The sequence below is a fragment of the Tachysurus fulvidraco genome, chromosome 1, assembly GCF_022655615.1.
Source record: "Tachysurus fulvidraco isolate hzauxx_2018 chromosome 1, HZAU_PFXX_2.0, whole genome shotgun sequence".
NCBI lineage: Eukaryota > Metazoa > Chordata > Actinopteri > Siluriformes > Bagridae > Tachysurus > Tachysurus fulvidraco.
The window spans coordinates 29,256,534-29,276,853 of NC_062518.1; the positions used below are offsets into that span (position 1 = coordinate 29,256,534).

Sequence of the window (20,320 nt, forward strand, 5' to 3'; positions counted from 1 at the left end):
CAAAATTCCTTGTGTGTGTCAACATAAACCAATAAACCTGATTCTGATTCTTATTATTGCTCCTTATCATTATTGCTACAAAATCATATATATTTTTTTAATATGGTTCCATATTACAGTAACTGCATTAGTTCTTGTATTGCACTTAAAACAGAAAAATTCAGAACACCTTTCATTAGTGAGCTCTTTTAAGGCTTTTACTTTTTCAATACTTTGCATGTCCACCTTTGTTTTCGACAACAGACTCAATCCTTCTTGGCATTAAGTATAAGAGTGTTGCACAATTTCCTGGAGAGATGTTCTGTCTTCAGAGACGAGTTTCTTCAGCTGCTCTTTGCTGGAAGGTTTATGCTACTCTTTAAAATACCCCAAATGTGTTCTTTTGCATTCAAGTCAGGCAACATACTTGGCCAGCTTATAGTTTTCACTTTGTCTTGTGTAATTTTGGCAATGTGCTTTGGATAGCTGTCCTGCTGGAGTAATCCTCTTCTTGTAAGGTTGTGAAGACTGGGAGCCATCTTGTCATCCCGTATTTATATATGCACACGTCTATGCATTCACTGTGGTAGTCTACAGTCAAACATAACCATCTTGCTCTTATCTGACCAAAAGTTTATGCTCCTGATATTCATCAGGTTTCCTGTCATGTTCTTTAGCAAAGACTAATTTTGCAGTTTTGTTCCAAAGAACAAGCAAGGCCTGTAGACCTTACTGTTATGCAATGTCCTTCGTACTGTCTGTGCTGTCACAGAACCGCTGAACCCCCTGTTCCGAGTCTGTAGCACTTGCCGTCTGTTTTTCAGAGCTAGATTGTGCAAGCAGCATACTCTCCATGGCATCATTTCAAGTGGATGGCCACCGTGACTCTGATAAGTGGTACTATGCCTTGTTTCGTAACTCTTAATTACTGCTAGAAAATTTTCAACAGATTTTTTTGTTTTTAAGGCACAGATTTTCAGTGTCACAGATGCAGACAGACCCAACACATAGGTCCAAATTTTAGAAAATTCTGATGTGTCACAGAATTGTATAATTAATTTTGTTGAGTTTCTAATTTGGGTCCTGAAATTTCAATATAGTCTTTTCCAAAAGTATTCGTTTTTGGTTGTTCATACGAGTCTTTTGTCAACTTAGGAATAATACAATTACTGAGCGGTGATACAATTTGGAATCATTCTGACATTTAAATGATAACGCACTTTGATGTATTCCGTGATTTGTACATTGTAAACAATAATATAACAAGTTAGGTGGGGGAACAATGGTCTACTGTGTGTACACGATTGCCTCACACCTCTGGGGTTGGGGGTCCATTTCCCTGTGTGTGCAGTGTGTACAGTATGTTCACCCCATTTGTCTGGGGTTTACTCTTTGTACTCGGGTTTCCTCCCTCAGTCCAAAGACATTCTTTGTCAGATGATTGACATCTCTAAACTGTTTCTAGTGTGTGAGTGTATGAGATTGTCACCAGTGTGTCTTGTGATTGAGAAACTCGATGTATGAATGGATGGCTAACACCAAAGAATTCAAGCTGGGACTGTGTTTTATACAGTAGCTAAATAAATTCATTCATCTTCAGCAACTATTTCTTCCTGGCAACATTGTACGTGAGACTGGAAAAACCCTGGATGGAATGCCATGAAAACATGCACGCACATGTTCAATTCAACTGCATGCATGTATTTTAAGGAGGTAGGATGAAGCTAGAGTACCTGAAGGAATATGTACAGTTCTACACAGACAGTAACCCAAACTCAACAATGTCCCGTTCTCCAGGTCCCTGGAGCTGTGAGGTGACAATACTTCCTGCTCTTCCATATTCATGCCACAAAGTGATAAAAAAATGCAAAGTTTATATTTCAGTTAGTCACTATTACACAGACAAATGATTTATGTTTAATAGTGTAAAGACAAACATCTTTAGTAAGTTATAAAGCTGCAAAGGAAATCAACAGGAGAAAGAGTTCAGTAATGTAAACATGTACTATGATAAGAATAAGAAATGGAACACTTCTTTTTGCATAACTTTCCTTTTGAGATGATTCCCTGTAAAGCCACATTAATCAATAAACCATTTGTTGACATTTTAATATCAGAATACAGAAAGAGCAGTCTTGGTCCACCTTTCTATAGAATTTGCATAGTATAAGACGTAAACCTGGTAAAAACTCCATCGTGTCACTCTCTGTTGGTCAGAAGAACTTGAGATTTTCAGCACAGTCAAACTTAGTTTGAATTATACTTTGTGCAACCTGATATTCTCTTTTCACTGTCTTTTTCCCCCTCTCTGTTCATTCTATCCCCTTCTCAGTTTGGCTTCCTGGTTCTGGACAGCCAGCAGAAGACGAGAGAGGAAGTGTAGAGGTTGGGTGGTCCTTGTTGTCCCCGGCCCCGCCCCGTCTAACTCGCCATTGGAGAATACATGTGTCTTTTCCACCCAGTGAGAGGAGGTGACTGTCATTGTGAGTGAAGCGGACGTTTGTCACGTGACTGCCGTGACCGTCATACCTGTGGCTGGGTGCCTGAAAAAGAAAAAAAATCATAAATGTCAGAAAAAAATGCCATAAAAAATACGAGAGAAAAAGAAGAATATTACCACTAATAGATATTTAGAATGTTATTTTTACGCTGAAACTGTTTAGACTAGACTGTAATTATAGTACATGTGGCCTGATTTCCAGGAAAATCTTGGTCTAATAAAGATACACAGACAGACTGCTTTAAGACCCACAAAGTTCACCACTTGACTAGCAGTTGGGCAGCTTTAAACAGATTTTAATTCCAATCTATGACTGAAAAGATTCAAAGATATTATGCTGGGTTGTTTCTTTTGCACTAACCTTCAGTTTAGGGCACGGATACTGGAATAAGTGAACTTTGCAGAAATCATCAGCCACTGCTACCAGTCTTTCACTGTTAGAGCGACACAGAGCGTTGATGTCTGTTCCATCTGAACCCTCCAGCCACACGCCTAAATAAAACATGACACCAATACATATTCAAAAGAATTCAATAACATCAACAGAAACATACCTTAAGCATTTTTAGTGAGTCTGTCTTACCCATGACATGGAAGCCCAAAACGCAGGTATAGGAAGCCCACTCGCGATCCTTACTCTCAAAGCGATTTCGCAGCAATTTACAGCCTCCAGTAATGTCCCCTGTGTTAAAAACAAGCTCTGTTAAATGTGTGTAGCCTGAGACATGCTGCATGTATACAAGCGCTGGGATTTTCATCATTAAAAAAAAATACAATTCCTTAAATTAAATGTGTAGTTTGCATTTTTTGAATTTTTGTATTACATTTTTATTACATGTAATACATTTCATTTATTTCAGAGAGATGGAGAAAGAAAGAGAGAGAGATAACGAAGGAGAGAGAGAGAGAAAGCAAGAAGGAGAGAAAGAGAGGAGAGAGAGGGTAGAGAGGGGGGGTAGAGAGAGAGAGAGAGAGAGAGAGAGAGAGAGAGAGAGAGAGAGAGAGAGAGAGAGGGTGTGTTTGGGGGGAGGAGACAGTGAGAAAGAGAGAGAGAGAGAGAGAGAGAGAAGACTAATCTTACACAGTAATGCATCAAAGCAATACAACTGTCTATAAAGATAAATGATATCATTCAGACCCCGAATTTACAAATAACTTTCACTGACAACTTTAGAAAGCGTTCTACGAACAAAGAATCACACACAAACTGTTTATTTTAATAATTCACCACCTGCCCATTCACTTCCACTGAAAAGTTTTTCCCCCTCAGTCCAGTAAACATGAAGGCTTGTTCATGGTAATCACACATACATCTACAGATGCAGCAGACAGAGATTAGTTTAAAAAATGCTGAAGAATATTCATTTATTCTGAAGGTTTTGGTGCCTATTTACTGCCTGGGAAAATGCATCAAGATGTTATGTTTAATAATTGGCAACTAAAGTCAGGAGAACATTTAGGAGCGTAGAAGGATCGTCTCTTCCAGATGTTAAGGTGTCTGTGGCAGATGAGGAACAGCTTTCTGTTAAAAGCTTTGCAGACAGGTTTTAACAGAGCATAAAATGTGTACACAAATTCAGCATTGAGGCAGAAATAAAAACAAACAAAAAAAAGATGATAAAGATAAAGCACAATTTCTTTACACGATGGACAGAAATGTGACTTACAGTAAAGGATTTCATAATCTCCTGAATTAGACATGATATACTTCCCATCTTTGGACCAGTCAAGATGTGTGATAAAACTGGAATGACCCTGAAAGGGTAAAGAGAGTGGAAAAGCTTAGTGATGACTGTTTACATTAATTGTTATGATGTAAATGTCACTGAAAATTGCACATGGTTAGATACACCATAACAAAATAAAAGACTCACAAGTGCAGACACATCTGCTCCAGCATGCTTGGCTTACCGTGCACTTTCCGAAGCGTGTGTAGCGCCGACCTCCCTCTGTCACGCTGTAAATATAAATGAAGTTGTCATGGGAACCAACAGCCAAAAAGCTGCCATCTGTGAATAGAAAAGCGATGTCAATAATTAAGGCAAAAAGAAAACATACTCGCAGGTCAAGTTTAGTATGTATGACATCATTGTATGACATCATTGTACGATTACGTCCGTCTGTATTTATATTTTATCCTCTCCTTCTTCAAATTAAATGGATACTTAACAGGCTCTACAATATCCTTATGTTTACTTCATCTTATACAGTGTATACAATTATATTTCATATTCTGCCATTTGTACCAGTTTAGTTGGAAATTACATCATATAAAAGCACTCCAATTAAATACTATCCGTTCAACTTATCCGAGTCATTATACTCCGTTTTGATTCCTGGCTTAAACTTAAACCAAGCAGTAACAAACTTTATAACTTTATATAACATCACAATACGGATATCCACAATACACAATGTCCTCGTATTTACAAAAGATGTATAATGGTTCGAACACGACTCAAGCAAGAGTTTAGGCCTTGTGATCTGACCTGGTGAGTATCTCATGACAGAGAGCTGCTCGTTTCCATCAGTCAAATCAGACACCAATTCTTGGGTCTGCAGATCCAGCACCAGCCACCTGCAGCACAGCAAAAGACAACCAAAGACAATAGAGCGAATGATCGTCGTGGTTAATTTATTACATTCATATTACAGATTGATTACATAAATTATTTTATATGATAGAGAAAGATTTGTCTTCTTCTTCTACTACTTCTTTTAGATTTTCAAAGTTAGGGGTCCTTACAGCGAATCATCAGTTTCCACCTAACTCTATCCTCGGCATCTACTCTCGCAGAATTACCTTCATATCCTTATTTAACACATCCACATATCTCCTCTTTTGCCTTCATCTTGACCTCTTAACTGGCAGCTAAATCTCCAACATCCTTCTACCAATATAACCATCTTCCTCCTCTGTACATGTCCAAACCATCTCAATCCAGCCTCTCTGACCTTGTCCTCAAAACAGCCAACCTGAGCTGTCCCCCTGATGTGCTCGTTCCTAATCCTGTCCATCCTCGTCACTCCTAAAGAGAACCTCAACATCCTCATCTCTGCTACCTCCATCTCTGCCTCATGTATTTTCCTCACTGCTACAGTCTCTAACACATACATAGCTGCTCTCACTACTGTCTTGTACATCTTTGCTTTGATGGAGGAGAAAGCTTGGTGCTAATAGTATAAATGATGTCGTGCTTGAACTGGTATTAACCTGAAATCTGCAGAAATGTTTATGGGCAAACTCAGACACAATGTGTGTAGGAGTTTATATTAAAGAATTGGTACAAATGATCTATACAGAAAAATATTTACTGTTGATCAACTGTCCTCTGTGTAGTAATTTCATCAAACGGCAGAATCTTTGTACGTTCCTAGAGAACACGAATCTACAGTACATGCCAGGTTCTTGTTTACATTCCCAGCATTTATAACTCATTAATTATTTTTTACTGTATGTTATTATTGTGTAATCAACCTTTATTACACCTTTGATAAAAATTAAATGCCTTCTATATAGACCTTGGGATTTAATCATTAATTTCTTGTCCAATATGAACTGATAATCCAACTCCACATAATTTTTAATATGTAAATTGTTCTTTATTTCTATTGGCTTATAAACAGAGACATACATGATGTAAAATGCCACTTTACCTTCCGGTGCAAAGTCCGACAGAAACAACAGCTCCGTTGGGACAGAAATCAGCACATAGTCCCGACTCCTAAAACGCAACAGTGAGGAATGTTGATAAACGTCTACATAACAGTCCTTTGTCCTGATTTCTGTATGAAGCTATATCTGTTAGTTCTTTTACCTCTAGAGTGGTGCACCAGCCCAGGCTGTGTTCTTCAGCGTTCCACACACACACCTGTTTGTCATTGCCGCAAGTGAGAAAGATGTTTTGCGAGGGGTGTGTGGCCAGACCCCACATCTCATCTACATGACCCTGAGAAACCAAAGAGCAAATTTATCGTGAATGCAAACGTTACCATGGAAAACGAAATAAAATGAAACTGCCACTTAAATAGAGATACTTAATTTAGACTGGCAGAACAATGCACTGAGCACAAAGTGAGTTTGCCAAGTTTGGAGCAGAAGAAACGAGGTTTTCCTGACCTCAACCCTACTGAACACCTTTGGGATGAACTGGAACACTAACTGCAGCCCAGACTTCACAGCCACACTGTTTAAAAACTTGAACACTGGCCATGCCGTGTATACTAAAAGTGATTCATTATCTTGGATAATAAACACTCATGTCATGTCATCATCCTGTAACAGCTGATTTAATGTTATTACTAATGCAGCTGTTTCACAATGCAATTAATCACGTACCGGTATGATTTGTGTAGTAGGTGAACACCAGATTTAGACATGTTAACATCACACGCAGAGAGCCAGGAGTCTAACATGCTTTAATGAGTCATGTCAAGCCGTTCACCACAGGATAACTCAGCACAATGTGAAGAACATGCATTCTGCCCTTGCTTAGTGTCACACTGATCGACAGGGGAGAAAGTAACAGCCCCTCTATAAGTGCTCTCTTTTAGTCTCCATGAACAGCTGTGGCATCATCAGGATCTGAATTAGCAAATCTCTCGTCTATACAGCTGATGCTTTTCTTTTGTACTTGTGAGACATATATACAGTTTTCTCAGAAGTTTGTATATATTTCCAAATATTTTGTTTATTCATGGATCAATCTTGCGATATGAAAATACTTCACCTAGATGTCTGAACAGTCACAAACGACATGTAAACACTTATCATGTAACACTGAAATACTTAAACTAGCACAAAAAAATAATAAAAAGAAAAAATAATGAAAAAAAATTAATACTTTAATAAAAAAAAATAAAAAAATATTAATACGCTCTTCTTGCTGCATTGCCATTCCAGCAAATTTTTAGACTGATGTTATTCTTAGTCTTTGACCTAGTGAACCAGTATCATGGTGAAATCATTGATAGAGACTTCACAAGCAAGCAGTTCTGTTAGTCACGCTGGATAAGGGCATCTGAAATGGCGTAAATGTAAATGTAAATTATGTATGCGCTACAGTATATAATGTTTACTGGATTGGTTATGATAAATTGCCCATTGGTAAGAATGAAATCGTGTGTGTATGTGTGGTGTTCTTATATGAACTGGCTTTATGCTATTTTCTCTGAAATCGAAACAAGCAATGATTCAAACAAGCAATTCCTTACAGAAAAGATGAATGAATGAGTGAACAAAGCAATACGATATAATGAAAAGATCAAAAATGGGAACACAAATTAGGGGACTTAAGAGTTAAAGTGAAGAAGCACACTGACTGCCTCATGACTCGTCTCTAACTGACCCGTGACATCAAATTATTACACCGATTTGTCATGTGTGCATTGTAGAATTGTACTGTCGAATTCTCTTATATGTATATATATTATTATATTCTCTTATATGTAGCTTATTAAAAGAACAACAACACATGACCAGACATCCAAACATGAAATGAAATAATAGTTCAGATGTGGCAATCATAGCATGTGTAAAATGTTAAGGCTGGACAGACTGATGAGAAGATGTACTTGTTCTAGTTCCCATGGAACAAATCCGAAAAATCTATTACTCGCTTCCTCATCATGGCTTCCTTAGGGAAAAAAGTTTGCCAGAGCTGCCATGCGATCATTATATCTCACCTGCACTATGGCCACAAACCCGTCTGAAAATGTGCCTCGGAGTATGGCATTCCGGGTCGTTCCGACAAGCAGTTCCTCTCCGTCCACGTCTGCAATGGTACGGACTGGTCCAAACTTCTCTGGAATCTGGACAGATCATGAGGGCAACTCAGTGTCAGTGTCAAGATCTCTGTTTCTCTGTCTAGGAGTCTGTCTCTTACCCAGAAGACACAGACACATACACACATATAAGCACACAGACATACACATACACACAGCTCACCTCACACTCCCTCTCGGGTGCTAGGTCCGCACTCCAGCGGATGATCCTTCGGTCTTTCCCACCGCCGCTGAGCAGACCGCCTCCCTGCAGGACACACAAGGAAAAGACGCTGCCTTCATGCGCTCGGGTCTGCTTCATAATCTGAAACGTCTCTGCAAAGACAGAGAGGAGTTCGAACACGTCAAAGAGAATGAGACAAATGTTCAGATCTTTGTGCTTCACTACTGTTCTGCTTTAATAACCAGTGATAATGACACATGAGATATTTTTCCTGTCATTAATTCACTTATAATTTTCCTGTCCAAACAGTCATTGACTAGACAATATGTGCTACACGCTCCAACTTGCTAGAGATGCTTCCCCATGGGCTGATGAAAAAAATGTTGATAAACACAGTGACAGAAATGTATACCTTTTGCACCTTTGCCCAGTGTCTTGATGTCAGCTGCTGATTTGCCCCATGTCAGGATATTACCTTCGGAATCCCCTGTTAATACATCCCCCGTTAAGCTGAACACAAAACACATGATGAACTTGGGCTTCTTATATTTCTGTAAGAAAAAAATGAGAACACAAATCGAGTTAAATTATTTATTTATTATACCACAGAACTGTGATTTCTTTTGCTTCTGTTGAATGCAAACAAGTAAAAAATCATGCATACTGGGGTGAGGCATTATTTTCATAACAATCTGTCAATGATTTCATGAATGCTTCATTCATTTATAATACATTGAACGTTTTATGAGTTTAAGGATATAATTAATGTTGTAGAGCGTTCGAGAGACAACTTCCTGTTCCCTGTTATGTTGTAGCCTGAATAAACAGTTGTTCCCTTAACAGCCTTCCTCTCCACCGCTCATTCACACACTCAGTCTTATCTCTCTCTCTCTTGCTTTTTCTCTCCCTCTCTGCCTCTGTCTGTCTTTCTTTGTCTGTTTTTCTCGCTTTCTCTCTCTACCCATCTGTCTGTTTGTCTCTCTCTCCCTCTTTCTCTCAGTTCCTTTCACTCTGTATCTCTTATTTTCTCCCTCCCTATTTCTGTCTATCTGCCCCCCCTCTCTCTATCATTCTCTTTCACACACACACACACACACACACACACACACACACACACACACACACACACACACACACACACACACACACACACACAAAATGCAAACACCCAAAATGTCATTTTACAGTGAAAATGTACAGTAAAGCGTAACTGCTACTGAGAGAGTAGCAACTGACTCCCTCACAGCTTTCTCGTATGAACGATTAAGAGACACTGTCTTAAGCAAAAACATGCTTTTTATTATTAGTCCCAATTTACACGGACTGTCTGTTGCACAAGTCCCTGTGCTTGAGCTGTTGCTATAGAAACCCTAATTTATTCATTTAAGTGCATTAACATTCACAGGTTTCCATTAATGTGCAAATTCTAACACGTTATTGTTTCTCTAGAATCAAGTTACGCGATGATTAAAAAAGGATTTTGACTGCTTCTAGGGTGTTTTTCTTAAAAAAAAAAAGTCATTTTATGAAAATTTACATAACTTTCTAGGGTCGATGTTACATGGGAAAGTTTTCAGGACAGAGAGCTTTGTGAGAAAGTTTCCCAGTAAATTATCTAGCACCTGGTGAGTGAATGAATATAGCCATTGTAACGTATATGATCGCAACAGGATCCGACGTCCACAACGTTAAACATAACTGACCGGTGAAAACTGATATGTCGTTATTTAACCCTTTTTAACCAGTATATTGACATGAATGGAAATCTACTTATTAGTATAAACAGATGAGTTTTTTTTATGGGCACAAATCAGTAAACGTCAGTACACGTAATTTCATGTCAGATGTTTTTACTTCTGTTGTGTTGTTAACCTTTCTCTGAATTTAGAGGTTGGAAATAACACCTGAGATGCTTATGAACATCTCAGAGAGCAGAAATGGATTAAATATCAGCATTTACTTTGAAGATAGAAACATTTGTGTGGGAAAAAAAAAAGTAAAAACAGAAATACTTTTTCGAAAAATCTACACATTCTTAAAGTGTCTACTTTCAAGTGAGCCATTAAGCACCAATGTGGACTGTGACATGATAAAGAAATTCGGTGCTTAACATAGACACCACAAAACAGGTGCAAATTCCAAGAGGAACAAAACACTTGTAACACGTGCTGGTGTAAATAATAATACTGTTGCAGCCAGTCACTTGCTTTCAGATCGCCTCACATCATTTTTTCATTAATACCTTTCCTGTAACAGCAGGCCCATTCATGTATTAGTCCTGAACTAGAATATAGAAAATGTAGCAGCACTCACTCCAAAGATGCCTTGTTTCTTGGTCAGTGTTCCAGCACTCAGAGTCCAAAAGTAAACATGCGACTTCCCACAAGTGATGATGTTATTGGTGTCTGCAGGGTTGAACTCCACCGCGAACACTGTCTCATTAGTGCTCTGGGAATCACAGTGTACAACATACATACAGTATAAATGTGAAAGCCAGATTTTCAGTTATCTAGAACTCTATATGTACAATAATGTTAATGTAAAAAATGGGACATAAGACAGAGCATCGTGGAAAAAAAGCGTATAGTTGTTTTTTTCTATAGTTTCTCATTGTTATGAAGTCCCATAACTTAACCACTGCTGTCATGTCATGTGGTTAGTTTTGAGTTTGTGTTTGCCTTGTGCCTTTTTTCCTGTTCAAACCTTGTCTCTGCCCCTTTTCCTTTATTGCTTTGTTACCTGATTGTGTTTTGTTAACTGTTCTGTGTTTGGCTCTAAAATATTCACAGCTCCAGCCTGCTGGTGATAGGATCAAGATCCACCATAACCCAGAAGATGACAAAAGATGAATGAATGAATGAATGAACGAAATACGTTTATAGAAAGTGGTAGTGCTTTTTTTTTATAGATAGTTTTATTTAAATTCATGAACAAAAAACAGAGGCCAACATTTTATAGGCATTATATAGTCATGCCTCTCATGACCCTGGTGTGGATTAAAAGTGCATCTCTTGCACCCTTTTGTTGATTTTTTTTGGAGACGCCTATTCTTTTGTTGTGCAGAGACATTGTAAAAATGGCCTGTCAGCATTACTTTATAATGCAGACCTTTCAGACTGCCCTTATATGACCCGTAAATGTGCTTAGGCACAATTATCTTTTATTCCCAGCACAAATACTTTGCAAAGTAAATGTAGTTGTTTTCTGCCATGTATAAAGAATACACTTGAGGATGGACTCTTTCCGTGAGAATCCATTTTATTCTCGCTGTAGATTTCTTGTGCATCCAGAAAGGAGGTCTAATTAAACTGTCCATGTCACTGCTAACAACCTCTCTGAAGCTTCTGCCTGAATAGCTGAATAATTACAACCATCCTTCACAAACGGATCTTCAACCAGAAATTTGAACAAGCTTTCAAGACTTGTATGTAAAACCTTGTTCAACCGAGATACTAAATCACGTCTTCTAACTTGTAAAATCATCCAGCGAGCGAGGAGATCAAGACAAATGGCTCTACCCTACTAAGCACACTCCAACAACTCCAACGGACTACTACAAAGAAAGCAACGAAGAAAAATTAGCTCGGTGAATGCACACTTCTGTAAACCCCTATACTCCTTCACTCAATACCACGTCTTAAATATTTACACCGTTGCCATGGCGCCTGCAATGGAACGGTTGTTGTGGAAGTCAAGATCTCTGAGAGGAAGTAGCCGAGAGACGTTTTTCTACATCTGTACCAGAGATATGGACAGGAGTGAGAAAGGGAATCTGAAAGTTGCTGTCTGTATATTTAACTGACTAATTTACTATTAGAGGAGAAAAAGTTGTCACACAAATGATAATATGATATTACAAAGAAATAAAGACTCCTCACTTAAAGTGAACTTGAAATATTGATGACTAACAAGATTAAAGCTAAAAAGTGTTGACATAAAAGCTAAGAGAGTGCTTAGCACATTCCTTGAAAATAACTGAAAGGTGATCATGTGAACATTTAATATGAAAAACCCTGTGAATGTTATGTGGGTGTTGACTTGGCATGATCATACCTTTACTTCAACAATTTTGCTGTTTTTGTTCCAGTCCCATACTGACAGCATGTGTTCGTTGGAATCATCAATCACACACAGAAATGTCCCAGCGTCCTGTGCCAAAACATTCAACAATAATTATGTCCTGACAGAGTATCAATCTATTCACGTCTATCATCTCACTGTGCCATATGTACTTTATGACTGCTATGCTATACATACCGCGCTCGAGAAGGCTACTGATCCGACACCTCTCTCGAACGTCCCCAGTCCGATCTGCTGCAGCGTCGTCAGCGTAGTGGAGTCCCAGATGTGGACGAACGGCTGTAAAGGCTGGTGAGAGAACACGGATAAATACTTCTGAGACTAGAGGAAGTAAGCGTACTGGAATATGTAGCATATTAAGAAACTGTTGCGGTTCAGTTCAAAGTTGCAGAGGAGAGGGATACAAAGGCAGTTTAATTACAAGTTGTAATGAATCATGGACAGCAAGATGGATGGCAAAGCAACAAACAGAAGCTAGACAAGGATACGCTAAATTACAGAGCGATGGGAAACTGGGAACTGTTGTCAAGTCATGTGATAGGTTTCAGTTGCCTCACTCCAAACATACCTTGCCATCTTTATCCACACCCGCTGTCTGTCCAGATGCTATAAGCACTTTGTTTGGATGGACTGCAAGACTACAAGGCAGGAGAGAAATTCAATAAAACCACAAGAGAAATTCAATAAAACTATCCTACTAAAGAAAAATCTACCCTGGACGGCATGTACGAGGGTGTCGCTAGACCCTTTTTCTTGGGGCATGAGTTCCAGTAAAACTTTTATTACCTCAGTAAACTATTCATGAGAAATCATTGTCTGATGAGGTAGATTACAGCAGATGTGTCTGATAAAAGTATTTCATGTTCAGGCGTAGTTATCATTTACATCATTCGAATTATTTAAAACATGAATCAAAACACCAGCCAAAGCAAAAATGTCCTGAGCATCCTGACCTACTGCCTTCACTTTCCCTTGTGCAATCTCAACTTTTAGTAGGACAGCAATTTCATAATATGAAATTATAGCTGAGGATTACTACAATTTAAGGATTATTGAGGATTATTACAGATATCTTATCTGTGTTGATGAATAGTACGTGCATTTGTGTTTAGTTGAATGAGGACATCCTGTTGTCCACATCTAATTGGCATGGCACAGATTTAACTAGCTAAGACAATGCTCTGCTCTGCTAAACCTCAGTGCAACTGTGTAATATAGATAAACACGGTGCATTCAGGAACATTGAGTTTGCTCCCTATGTTTGCTGTCTCGACTACTGCTACGTGGCTTTAAAATGGAAATTAAATTGGAAAATGCTGAGAGAGAAGGAAAAAAGATCGAACAAGATCTCACTCTTATAAGATCAAACAGAGAAACCTGTCTGTTAGTCCTTACGCTTCAGTTATCTGAAAACTGTTCTCCTGTTAAATGTTATCGTAACTGCACTAGTGATGTCTCCCGGTGATATGGATGTAGCACACAGCGAACTACTCGCAAGAACAATGAAAATACAGAATGTAAATTAGCTCCAGAAGTGCTGAAGATTTCAACATCAACATATTTAATAGTTCAGAGTGTAGATTTCCTAGGCATAAAAAAAACACACCCACGTAGCAGTGTATGGTGTGTATTCCTCACTATAGGCCCACACATTCCTTATTATAGGTTAGCTAGATACTGAAAGCCTCTTCACTGTCACCATTTTGAACAAAATCCAAAAACACCTTCCAGATGTCGTAAAACTCTCTGCATCTCTACATATGCAAGTTTCTCGGGAGCCAAAGTTGATATCGAGGTTTTTCAGCCAGTGTGCATGGGAATGGCTTAGTGATTCATTTTAATAGTAAACTGTGTTTATTATGTCTGATTTTATCACATGGAACAAAAAGCGAATGTTTTATCTTCTAGCAAGGTGTAAATTTGTTAATGTGCATGTGATATACTCACCATCGCACACAGTCCGTGTGTTTATGGTAATACCGCTGCGTTTGTCTACTGACGTGGTAAAGAACTACTACACAGGCTATAAAATACACTGCCTCCCCTGATGGAAGCATGTACAGGTTCCCCCTACAGTCACGTCCTCGATATCCATAGCTAGAAGCAGGTCAAGGAATTTCATTTGGATTACAATATAATGAAAATTTCTTCTTAAAACATAAAAGTAATTCTTAAGATGGTACAGGACCATAATTGAAAATGGATACACCCAGTCCAGTTCAAGCTTCTCAGAAGGAAGGTCCATCTTAAGTTCTTCGTAGTTTTGGATGTTTGAGGGAACGTACATGGTGATCGGCCGTCCACGGATGAACATTTTGATTGACTGGCCTAGGATCCCATTAAACAGGGCATAGTCAAATAAAACTCTGACATTCGGGTTAATTTTATTTGTATTGCACTTTTAACAATGACAACAAAAATACAGAATAAAAATAATAAAGTTTACATTATAATTAATATTTATCTGGGGTTATGCATAATGTGTATTTATGGATGAGATGGAAAAAAAAATCTTAGCATCAGAATGGTTGAAAACATATACAGTATAACTATATTAATTATATAAAAAAGAAAACGTTGAACACAGAATTTAACTACTTGCTAAAGTGAAAAGGAAAACAGAGTAAGTTAGTCTTATAAAAGGCATCATATTCTAAGAAATATGTCAGAAAAGTTGGATCAATTTATCATGCTATCTATATTATCATTATCTGATCTAATCCAGATGCAGAATATTGTGTCCTATTAGATCAACAACATTTGGATTAATCAAGATGTTTAAATTCTTACAAACCATCTGAGTTTTTGTTTGGCTTAAGTTTTTGTTTGGTCTTGAGATCCTGGCTTTATGAGTCACTCAATAGTAATATAGTGTAGGATTTATAACATCTTACATGAAGACTATAATGTCTATTATACAACAGTTAGTTGAAGTCCACTAATTTGATGGGTCGTTTGGCGTTCTGGAGTGGAGTTTACCTGTAGTACAACACATTACCCTGTGTTTACACTGAAACTGTCACTACAGTAGAGTTAGTTACATCATCAGCAGATATAATAAAGAATACACTGCCTCATGAATGTAAATTGACCTAAAGTCTGAATATGAATGCTGATATTCAGTACACATGTATATGAAATATTTTAAAAGCAGAATCTACTTGTTTTTTGTTTGATGAAAGCAGAAAAGCAGTCATGACGAGTGAGCCTTCAAATTAATGACATTCAGCAGATGCGCTTACTCAGAGTGACATGTGTTTATCTAATTTTACACAACTGAGTGATTGAGAGCCTTCCTCAGGGGCCTAGCAATGGCAGCTTGGTGATCTTGGGATTTGAACTCACAACCATCCAATTAGCAGTCTAACATTTCAACCACTGATTTGACCACAAATTTGGTTTATGGTATATAATAGCCTAATGTTAAGATGTTTACCTAACATGCTAGTGAATGCGGTTGAATTAGAATTGAACCCTGGAATTAAAACCTTAATATTAATTAGCTTCAACAGCTTTGAAAATAGCTATCTTACTTTTGTCTAGCTTAATAAAAAAAAACTGCATTCAAATGTCTGCTAGATTCTTAGCGATTAGATAAAGCTTGACCATTTTTTAGGGACTTTAATCTTCTTTAAAATCCATCTTGGTTTGATTAGCATCCCTCTGCCAAAATACACACCAAGCTAGTCAAACTGGCAGAGTTTCTTTTTCATCTTTTCCAGACAGTTGATTATTAGCACTCAGACACCTGGGTGCCGAAGTCTGTTAGTTAGATTTTATAGGAATACTTCCTTGTGTGAATACACCATGTGATTGCACAATCATCGGTATGTTTTCTTGGCATCTGCATGGCCGATTGTAATCTAATTTTGTTTTAGCACTGTATTAATCTAGTGCAGTGGTGTGCACTTCCTTTCTGAACACTTACCAGTGGTGATGTGACTTGATTATGTAACTTGTTTTTTTATTTGATTATGTATTTGTTATGTTATTGAAGAATGTTAATGCTACAGCATGATACTATATATACTATCCAAGTCTTTCTATTCTTCTGTTTCCCTGGTGCTTGTAACTGCTGGTAATAAGTCTGTGTATAACTGTGTATAAACTGCAGAATTGTGACACCTACCCTGTGTTCCTCTTCTTGAGCCCTGGGATCCTGTAAGGGAGAAATACACAAATAAACTAAGTCTATAAGTCTATAGCCCACAATCTGTCAGCCACCTGATTTCAACCATGAACCAGATCACACCCCCCACACCCCACCCACCGACACCGGCCTTACTCAATTCATAGAGAAAGAAAAAGAAATTGGTTTTAACCTCAACGCTCATTAGAATGCTTAAGAAATCAGAGCATTTCGGTGTCCAGTGCAATGTTATGACAATGCAAAGTGAAAAGCCAAAAACCGCTCTCGCACTTGGCAGTGTCGGCTAGGTTTGAGTCACCCTGTTGATGCTAATCTGTTTGGATGGATCACAGAATACATGGCGTTTTACAACAGTTCGCAAAAAGGAAGTGAAGTATAGAAAAGAGATTTTGTAAATAATCCCGAGCCTCATGGGTCGTTAGTGTACTGTACGCTTTTCTTACACTGTTCACGACAGCCACAAAATTGACCAGATTTATCCAAGCCTAAAATTGGATTTTCAGTTAAACAAAAAAAACCCAAAAAAAAACAAAACAAACAAACAAAAAAAATAGCCAAAAAAAAGAGAATCCCTATAAATAGCATGCCATAATCTGAAACTGTGCTTAGTGTATTTGGAGAAACCAGTCCAGTGTCAATGTTTTTACAGGCATTTGATAATGAATCCAATAAAAACATCAGTCCTGAGTTCGCTGGTTTTCTGGCTCTTTATTTATTCTACATGCATTTCAGGATACAGGCAACAGACATACCGAGACGACCTGATGCGTTCGAAAATAGTGAGAAGCAAAAACAGTTCCCCTGAGTTTCTAGTTCTTGTAGCAGAGAAAAGAAGACATTTATCATTCCTGTCGGAAAGTTTACAGTCGTGTGGTAATGCAACTAACCACGCCGAGTGAACTTCCAGCCGGAGCACGGAACACTAACGAGCTCTCCTGTGTCTGTGTGTATGTGAGTATACGCATGCACGCATGTCTACGTCTACGCTTCTTTTTCCCATGGGAATAATGGGAAATAAAAGAACTAGACATCTAAGGTGCAATTGTCTTTTTTTTTCTCTTTTACGGTGGAAAAACATGAACATATTGTGTAAGAAACTCATCACACACAGAGTTTCTTTCAGATCAAGATGAAACTCCCTGGTGTTTTTTTTTTTAAAGCATTGCCGGGGCAAAGAACTTTTTACTCCTGAAGATGAGATATGAGCGATTCCTGTTCATGAGATCCAGAATTTTTAACCTCAAACTATGAAAAGTTTTCATTTCATTGTTTTCACTGTAGTGCAGCATTAAGATTTAAAACGCTTGTGGAGGACTGGGGTCTGTTCTGTATTTTTAAATCCATAAAGCGTTTCCTTTGTTTGATTTGCCAAGAAACACTGCTGTGAAAATTCATTCGGGGCTGATATATCAGTCAGAGAAATATGTACGCCGTTTTTAAATGAAACAGGATGAAACAGTTCTTGAATGATTTTTTTCTTCATCAACATCAATTTCTCACTTAAGTATAAGTAAGCAGGGAGGTTGATATATTTTTCTACAGACACGTATTAATGTTGCACTTGTGTATCTATTGTGTGTGAATGTTTGGAATGGCTTTGATTGCAGATTGGACCCGGGACTCGAGCAGGCAAACGGTGTGACTGTGTTTTACTGCAGTGTTTATGAGAATGTGAGGAAAGAGATGTTTTATTACCTGTGTTGGAGAGAAGGTCTTTTGCTCGCCTATTAAAAAGAAAGAAGCAAACAAGAACAAAAAAAAAAAAAAAGAATACTGTCAGTTGTCCAGGGAAATTTTCAGTTGTGCAATAAGACTTGCACGTCATTTAAAAAGTCTGTGGGAATCTCTTGTTTCCTGTCACCACACGCTAAAATCCAACAGGCTCAAGGTTAGGAGGGTGTGATATTTGAATATAGTGAGATAAAGATGATGATGTAAAGTTGATATGTTTACAGTTAAACCTACTTCACTTTTTATAGTTTTGCATCTTTTCAAATCCACGAGTAATCCAAGTGGAGTTTTTCAACAAGTTCCTTTTCTCTAATGTACTCTAAGTTTGATCCAGAAATAAAACCTTGTTATTTAATTAATTAATTTATTTTACCTTTTGTTTGTTGTAAGCACAAAACATGTAATTATGATACCTGGATGAATTCACTCATGAAGAATAATTAGTTATATTTACAATCTTACATTCTCAGTGCGAGATCAGGAACCGATTTTCTCTATAAGTACACATTCTCCTCACGGTTTATTCAAGAGTTCCACCACAACATCCATCGAAAGTTTCACAAAGCTGGGAGCTCAGTGCTGAAGAACATGATTATATCCCATCGGTGTACTGAACACACAAAATAATACAAACACACAAAATAGCTGGATTTGTACAATCCATGCCTGTTTCTTTCAGAGCAACGTGAAGCAAACGTGAGTTTTTCGAAGCACTATTACCCTGAGGATAATTACAGTACTTGGAAATGGTCCATGTTTGTAAAAGAAACAGTCGATGCTGAAAGAAGAACGTAAACCCACTCACCCCTCTAGACTCGGAGATCTGGTTAGTAGGTTGGTAGACGATGCTGCTTTTTTGGGCATTCGCTGTTTGGTTTTGTCCTGCATGTCCTTTGCTACTTTCTCACTGTTCCTCCGTTCCCTGAACACAACAAGAATCTATATGACACCTGATATAAAGGGCAGGAATCATTTCTGTATTCGGTGCATAGGCTCATTCTCAAAAGCTATATGAATTTAAAGCATTTACTGAATTTCGAAAGAAATTTATTTCAAAGCAAAAGATTTTTTTTTTTTCCAACTAGTGAATCAACCCAGCACACAGACACACAGACACACAGACACACACACACATACATACCACACACCACCAACCAAAACACTAGGGTGCTTATGGTGTAAACTACTCCCTCTAACACAAAAGAGGAGCTTAACACTGACAAGCATTTGCTCGGTTTCAGTAAACGTAGGTGTGTTTGAACACACTTAATGCTGTGTGTGGGTGAGTGAATCTGAACTGTTGTTTCCTCTGACACAGACACACACACACACACACACACACACCCCATTTCCGGTTCTCTCGTACAATACTCCAATTTAAAAAATACGAAACAGGAAACAACCGTACTCCTGGCTAAACAGAGAAGTGAAACTTTGTTGATGGAGCTCTGACTCCTGTCCATCACACTCAAAAGGCGTTTTTTTAAGCTTTCGAAAATGTCATTTGGTTTTAAATAAAACTTTAATCTTGAAATCTTCCTTAACAAATCCTGCTGCGACATTTATTACCGCAGAGTTTGTCTTACGGTTGGAGCCACAATCTACACTTCAGTTTACAGTCTACAAGGCTGTTGGGGTTAATTATCTATAGATATAGATCACAGCGTTGCACATCAGCATATTTTCTTTTCTTTCTCCTTTTTTCTTTTGATACACCCATAATACACTGCCTGCTCTGCTTCACCTTGTTTTACCTCTCTATTTATCTCCTCCTTCCTTTTGTACTGTTGCACTGTGAAGCGATGAGCTCACCTGCTCTATGTTCTGTAGCTAAATCTCAATCTGCCCTTTGGCGTCAGTCGACACTGAGATCTCAATTGGTTACATTTTCCACTAATTTTTCACACACACACACACACAAACACACTGTCGA

At 38.1% G+C, this 20,320-nt stretch overlaps 1 protein-coding gene across 4 annotated transcripts in view; it reads right to left on the minus strand.

Moving 5' to 3' along the window:
* Positions 1-1,873: 1,873 nt before the first annotated feature.
* The window catches only part of eml3 (EMAP like 3), a 33,672-nt gene continuing 15,225 nt past the window's right edge, over positions 1,874-20,320 (minus strand). For all 4 annotated transcript variants that reach the window (XM_047811836.1, XM_027169142.2, XM_027169143.2 and 1 more), the window contains 20 exons: positions 19,193-19,309; positions 18,352-18,380; positions 16,636-16,665; positions 14,714-14,834; positions 14,454-14,603; positions 13,075-13,144; positions 12,684-12,794; positions 12,480-12,575; positions 10,740-10,874; positions 8,839-8,977; positions 8,427-8,578; positions 8,165-8,290; positions 6,298-6,429; positions 6,137-6,204; positions 4,969-5,057; positions 4,391-4,488; positions 4,147-4,234; positions 3,063-3,161; positions 2,841-2,971; positions 1,874-2,522 (listed from right to left, as the gene is read on the minus strand). In XM_047811836.1, coding sequence (XP_047667792.1) covers positions 2,292-2,522; positions 2,841-2,971; positions 3,063-3,161; positions 4,147-4,234; positions 4,391-4,488; positions 4,969-5,057; positions 6,137-6,204; positions 6,298-6,429; positions 8,165-8,290; positions 8,427-8,578; positions 8,839-8,977; positions 10,740-10,874; positions 12,480-12,575; positions 12,684-12,794; positions 13,075-13,144; positions 14,454-14,603; positions 14,714-14,834; positions 16,636-16,665; positions 18,352-18,380; positions 19,193-19,309 — 2,212 coding nt within the window. In that variant the 3' untranslated portion in view covers positions 1,874-2,291. The remainder of the gene's footprint in view (positions 2,523-2,840; positions 2,972-3,062; positions 3,162-4,146; positions 4,235-4,390; positions 4,489-4,968; positions 5,058-6,136; positions 6,205-6,297; positions 6,430-8,164; positions 8,291-8,426; positions 8,579-8,838; positions 8,978-10,739; positions 10,875-12,479; positions 12,576-12,683; positions 12,795-13,074; positions 13,145-14,453; positions 14,604-14,713; positions 14,835-16,635; positions 16,666-18,351; positions 18,381-19,192; positions 19,310-20,320) is intronic.